General features: G+C 41.1%; 2 protein-coding genes across 2 annotated transcripts in view; one reads left to right on the top strand and one right to left on the bottom strand.

Moving 5' to 3' along the window:
* The window catches only part of LOC109973162 (dual specificity protein kinase CLK4-like), a 7,023-nt gene extending 3,961 nt beyond the window's left edge, over positions 1-3,062 (bottom strand). Inside the window, 3 exon segments of the mRNA XM_020622550.1 lie at positions 1-148; positions 1,261-1,430; positions 2,928-3,062. Of these exon segments, the coding sequence (XP_020478206.1) occupies positions 1-148; positions 1,261-1,421 (309 nt within the window). The 5' untranslated portion in view covers positions 1,422-1,430; positions 2,928-3,062.
* Positions 3,063-3,842: 780 nt separating this feature from the next.
* Positions 3,843-5,401, top strand: tmem126a (transmembrane protein 126A). The gene has a single exon (XM_020622551.1). It carries the CDS (start codon positions 4,260-4,262, stop codon positions 4,863-4,865), a length of 606 nt encoding a protein of 201 aa, XP_020478207.1. The 5' UTR covers positions 3,843-4,259; the 3' UTR covers positions 4,866-5,401.
* The last annotated feature ends 938 nt before the right edge of the window (positions 5,402-6,339 follow it).

The following is a 6,339-nucleotide window of genomic DNA, read 5'->3' as shown; positions in this document are numbered from 1 at the left end:
CTTGCTATAATGGTGCCAGTCAAGGTCTCTGTCCTTGCAGGCGCCGTCAGGATTGTCCTCCTCACAGGTCATGTCCAAACTGTGGTCCCGGGTGTGTCCTTCACGAGAGTCCAGCCTCTGGTTCAAACTGCGAGTCTCAAGATAATGCCTGCACACAAGAAAAGGACATACAGATTAAAAACAAGGACTGGGAAGTGTAGATCAGGTCAGGCTCAGCTGCTTGTCTGTGACCAAGCTCTCAAATGAAGATTGGCTATGATAGCACTAATGGTCCTCCTCTTACTTGTCATCCTATGCTCTCAGTTTATGTTACACTTGTATTCAGCAACATACTGATTTATAGCCACCAAATCCCAAACATCCTGTTCAGTGACAGGGAACAGTTCAGAAAACACTGTAATGTCATGCAGTTGGATAATTTTAACATTTCCACACCCATCTCCATGGCAACAGAAAACACTTTTTGTTTAAAAAAAAAAAAAAAAAAAAAAAACTAAACAATATATTACAGTTGGCAGGGTTAAAGCACGAGACATTTACAGTTGCTGAAAGCTTATCAGCACTACCTGATGGAATGTAATACAATATGACCCTACAGCTGCAGATCTTGGTAAGCCAGAAGTTAACACCTACATAGTACCAGTGCTGTCAATATGAAATGCAAAGATCTAAAACTTCAAAGGAAGTCTTTTTTTCTTTTAATCCTTATATTTATAATCTTACAACAATCTCTTATATATATGCCTTGCTCTTAAAGACTCACTCTGCTCAGTAATGTTGAATTTGATGAGAATGTTACATAAAAGAACATGCAAGGACTGGTTTAGTCCAACACTAACCACCCCCAGCGCATTCAGCCACCAGGCCATGTTCGCATGTAAGCATCTAAAAACGTCTAAGAATGCCCTAGGCCAGTAGTGCCCTGATGGTGTCAGTTGACTTCCAGGGAGTAGTCTGCCTCCCTACAGAATTAAAATTAGAGTAGCTCTGGAAATATCTAATTTAACCACATGGCATCAAGTACCCACAAAAAGGTAGAGGTACAAAACAACATAGTGCATAACTTCATTAGGTAAACAAAATTTCAAATCAACCTGTTATTTTAGGACAACAACAAAACAAATCCAGCATACAGCAAGACAACACACACGTGCACATATTAAGTGACAATCTAAAAATGTGTACAGTAAAATCAAATCCCTAAAAAGGTCTGAAATTGCGAGTAGCTACTTTACAAAACAAATGCTGAGAGATACTCACCCCTCATAAGTCTTGTGGTGATGGTGGATTCTTCTAGACTTATTTTCTCTTTCGCTGCTGTGCGAACCTTGTCTCTTTCGCTTACGACACTCCATTCGCTCTTCCCAACTGTACTCATCGAGCCAGACACATGGGGAGCGCATTCGCTTTGAATGGCGCATCTGAAAGACCTGGAAAAAACAAAGTAAAATTATGTAACTTTGAATTTCAGTGAATCCTAAAATACAGGAAAACCTGTTATTTATCACTAATTGCGGATGGCTTCAAATGCAGGGTCACAAATCGGTTTATTTCAGTAGAGGCCCCTCCACCATTTTATGAAAGTCAATGTAATATCTTAGATGCAGCAACAGCCAGAGAGAGATGAAAAGTATAAAGGCTTAACAATAAAAGGGTACACACACACAAACACAGCTGGTTGAGAGGTAGCTAAACTGAACTGTGGTTCAATACAACTTTGATAACTGGAACTATGACAATATTAATTCATCTTTGCAGTCACATGAAAAACAGGAGTATTCCCTAGCTTTGTCCTCCCATATATTAAAATGTGCCTTTCTTTCTAGTGTGTGTATACACACACACCCATCCATTTTCTAAACCGCTTAGTCCCGAATGGGGTCACAGGGGGCTGGAGCCAATCCCAGCCAGTGTGTTTATACACACACACACACACACACACACACACACACACACACACACACACACACACACATATATGTGTGTATCAAATATCTGCATTTGGACTGTGGGACTGGCAAACCATAGAATCCGAAAACGGTCACTTTGGGTTCTTAAATTTCAAGTTTTTAAATACACTTTTCTTATGTTACCCTTTACAGATCAAATGATTATTGAGACAATAATTAGCAACACAAAACGAAAACACGGCACCGCGTTATCGCCTGACGAGGATTGCAGCGCAAAGTCAAAATGGTGAACTCGTACCATAATTGCGTAACGTTATCTGACTGTATATTATACAATGCCTACAACAGCTAATGGTGACAAAACACTCCCTATTAATCATCCACTCTGCCTGCGCAAGATTAACGTACAAAAAAAAAATCAGTTAACGCACAAAAGGCAAACAAGTGAATGCATTCGCTGAACTTGGGTCCAACGTCAACGAAGGGCCGACGTTTCCACAAAGACAACTCTTGGTGTTAACTTAGGCCTTTAACTGTCAGACTTCGTTCACGTGAGCTAGTAGACTTTATCCATTTACATTTAATAATTTCCAAATTAAAATCTGGGCATGTGTATGATCATAAATAGTAAGCTGGCTAGAGATGAAGAGTTAAAGCAGAAAGACGTCGAAATGTTCTCGATCCAGAGGCCCAATGAGCGTTGACCACATTGACTGCCACCCATACAGCGTATGTTAGCCTAACTTGTGCTTTGTTAACGTAACATAACTGACATCCTAGTGCATTTAACGTTAAATGTGACGATTTTGAAAGCAGTGACTACAACCGTTATATAATTTAAACCTGTGTCCCACTCTACCTACTCACAATCCAATGAATTATATTATTGTAGCTGGCCACAGCCAACCAGCCTAATGCGCACAATGCGCATCTGCTGAGTTGGCGAAACGTCGAAGATCTAACGTTAAGTTGAATGCTCTAATTAATAAGTTACAGAGTAAAGGCGTTGGTTCTTACCTTCCCTAGACAACTGTGAGGCTTGAAATAGAAAATTCTTCTGTTGTATGAACAAAGACGATCAAAGAAGCCGAAAGATGCCGTCGTCTAGTCGTCTTCAAGATGGCGAACTTCCGTGGAATCTGGTAGAACATTCTTTAACAAGTTCCATGACGAAACGCACAGTTAACAACGCCCACTCGGGATTTTGTTGTCCCGAGTTCAGTCTTTCAGGTACAGTCAGTCGTCATCATGTAATTGCAGCATTTTCCTTACAGACTGCATGCACCATTAATATAACACTGAGGCCTAAATTCCTTTCCTAAGCACTAGTATAATAATTGCGAATATATTTAAAAATGAAGAATTCAGGTTCTGAATAAAAGTGCTTACCTGAAAATATCAGATGGTTAAATGCAGAAACATACAGTTCATACCTCCATCCATCCCGCTTGTTCCTGGATAGGGTTGCGAGGGTGCTGGAGCCTATCCCACAGGTACACCCTGGACAGGTCGCCAGTCACAGGGCTGACACATAGACAAACAACCACACACACTCACATGCACTACCACATACCTTCTACATACACTCATATTTTGCATGTCTCATATAAGAAAAGCGGTTGATTAATGTTGCCAGAAGTCACCTGCACATGGCAGCTAAGTAAGCTCCCCTGTAAAATAAAATTTATATATTCATTTCTATCATATTTTGTTAAACAGAACTTTTATTACCAGTTTAATCATTCTTACTTCTTTAGGAAGCTTTCCTGGTGAAAATATTTTGTATAGCCTACTGTATTATCTTTGACTAATTTAGTTAAGCATATATTTAGGTTCTTTCTGCTCATACTAAGTGTAGAACTTGTCTGCTAATAATAATGAGGAAAGCCTCTGACATAGCGCTGGGAAAAACACCTGAATATGTGACATAGGAAACTACTCACGGTTGGATATTAGATGCATCATTTGATGTTTGTCTCTTCTCATTTATGCCTTTACTTTGAAGTTTTCCTATTACATTGTATTGTTCTCTGTGTTATCCGCTGTATTGTGGCATTTAAGTTCATTCATGTTATACGCATGTTTGGTGCTTTGTTTGTTTGTTTTTAATAAATGAAGAAACTGGGGGAAGCCGTTGTCCTATTCGTAACCCTCCGTAACCAAGCCTGGCAATGGCGTAAACACCCTGAACTATGCCTAAGAGCCTGTACTCAGGGCAAGAAAACTGTACAGACGCATGGAATTGTGGGTAATACATGGCTGCCCCCTTTCCTCGTTCCTTGGCCTGCCTGACTGAAACCTTTAGCTACATAACAGTGGACATCGTCATTTTAAACATTAGTTGTGAAGATGTCTGGAAATCCCCAGAAGGAGAGCGTCTCTGGAAATGCGCTCACAGAAGCAGAAATACTGAAAAACAAATACGAGAAACTGCCTGCCATTGAACGGAAGTTATTCTTGTATGGACCCCTCTACCTGGGGATAAACGCTGGCTTTGTAGGATTGATATCCAACAGCTTGTACCGCAGAGCCCTGAATGTCACACAGGCACCCATCGCCTCCAGCCTACCGATGGCCGTGCTTCCTTTCTTGACCACATATGCCCTGTACAATGTGGCGGTGTCCCTCCCCCTCCTGTCCGATGACCTCAACTGCGGTCCCTGTGCCATGGTACGGGGTGCACTTATTGGCGTGGTCAGTGGTGGTTTGTACCCCACCCTACTGGCCTTACCCGTGAATCTTGGCCTTGCAAGCAGGTACAACACAGCACCGATGCCGCAGAAGGGCAACATGCTCCGGTATTGGGTGGACCTATCCAGACCGATCTTCCGAAAAATGAGGCCAGTTTTTCTGCTTCAAGCCGTCTTCGGCACCTACCTGGGCTCCAGGCACTTTGAAGCCTTCACCAAACTGACCCAGATAACATCTAGCCATGGAGAGAACCTCAAAGGCTGAAACTTACTGAACTGAACCTTAAAATAAACATGATTTGTTACCATTTAACATGGAATAAGTCAGATGTTTAATCCAGAAATAAACCTTTGTTGCTACCTTTATAAGAGTTCTGGTGTGTAAAATTCGAGATTAAACTATTTGCATACATTGCTTTTTGTCAACATTGAGATGAAAAAAAAATGCTGTACTAGTTCTAGCCTTGCAAATGTGCCGGGCTTTTCTCCGCTTCATTTTAATTATAAGACTTGGCATGGAAAATTGTAATGGGAAGTCCACTGTTTTGTTATATGCTGTAGACAAAACAATTTTGACCAGTTAGTTTAAAAGAACTGTTAGTTCCAGTTATTTTAAAATCGTGTTTAACATGGGATTGCATGTGGCTTTCAAGTTCCTGATCTTTGGAGACTAAACTTTGAATTATGACTGGATTTCAAGTCTGTCTATAGAGCTGGACTGTCGCAGCATTTAAGGTGTTTAATGTGTACCCCATTACTTAAAATTTCCACTTGCAAATTAGATCAAATGGTTGTAAATCAGTAATGTCAAAGCTCATGCATTATTTTGAAACCTCTGATTGTGTGTGAATTAAGTTAATGTAACACTTTCATCAAGGAGCAAACCCCAACAGGCAGAAAAATGGAAATTACTCAATTCCTCCATTATCTGCACTGCTTATTCCTGAATATGGTTGCAGGGGGGCTGGAGTCTATCCCAACTGACATTGGGTTCACCCTGGACAGGTCACCAGTCTATCACAGGGCTGACATGGAGACAAACAACCACACACACACTCCTAGGGGCAATTTAGAGTCAACCTAACCTAATGTACATGTCTTTGGACTGCGGGAGGAAGCCGGAGTACCCAGAGAGAACCCACACAGGCACAGGGAGAACATGCAGATTCCACAGGGAAAGGCACCTGGTCGACCCACGCTCGAACCTGGAATCTTCCTGCCGTGAGGCGACAGCACTAATCACCGTGCTGCTCTTACTCAAGTCAAGCATTGTAAAAACAGAACAAACTGTAGACATTCATCAGAGCATGGTTTAGTTTTATTAAAGGTTTAGTAATCAGTCACAAATTTTGCAGTGATGTTGAAGCCAGAGGTTTGGCCTCAATAACCATGACAAACACTGAACGCACTTCACTTCTTGACCTGCCCACAGTGATGTATGTGTGCTAGCAAAAATTCAAAAGATACCATTAAAACGAGCAGAACTGAAATCCAGGATGTGATTGTCACTGAAAACATGTTCGGCACAGGCTGTGTTTTATGTTTGATATCACATCTCTGGCTCCCTATAAGTCTTAACCTATCAAGTAAATGTGGCACAGGGAAGGCAGGTTTACGATGACAAACGAGGAGAGGGAATGAAAAATCAGTCTGTTGTTGAGAGGGAAAGGTGTTTCTTAAGAAAGCACTGACATCAATTATAGCAAACAGAATAAGACTATTTTAAAAGGCTTATAATT

This window comes from Monopterus albus, unplaced genomic scaffold, assembly GCF_001952655.1.
Source record: "Monopterus albus unplaced genomic scaffold, M_albus_1.0 scaffold282.1, whole genome shotgun sequence".
NCBI classification, from domain to species: Eukaryota; Metazoa; Chordata; class Actinopteri; order Synbranchiformes; family Synbranchidae; genus Monopterus; species Monopterus albus.
This window is presented reverse-complemented; position numbering and strand designations above follow the sequence as displayed.

Bases quoted from the DNA above. Each gene is read 5' to 3' on its own strand.
- tmem126a (XM_020622551.1), top strand. From the start codon at position 4,260: ATGTCTGGAAATCCCCAGAAGGAGAGCGTCTCTGGAAATGCGCTCACA.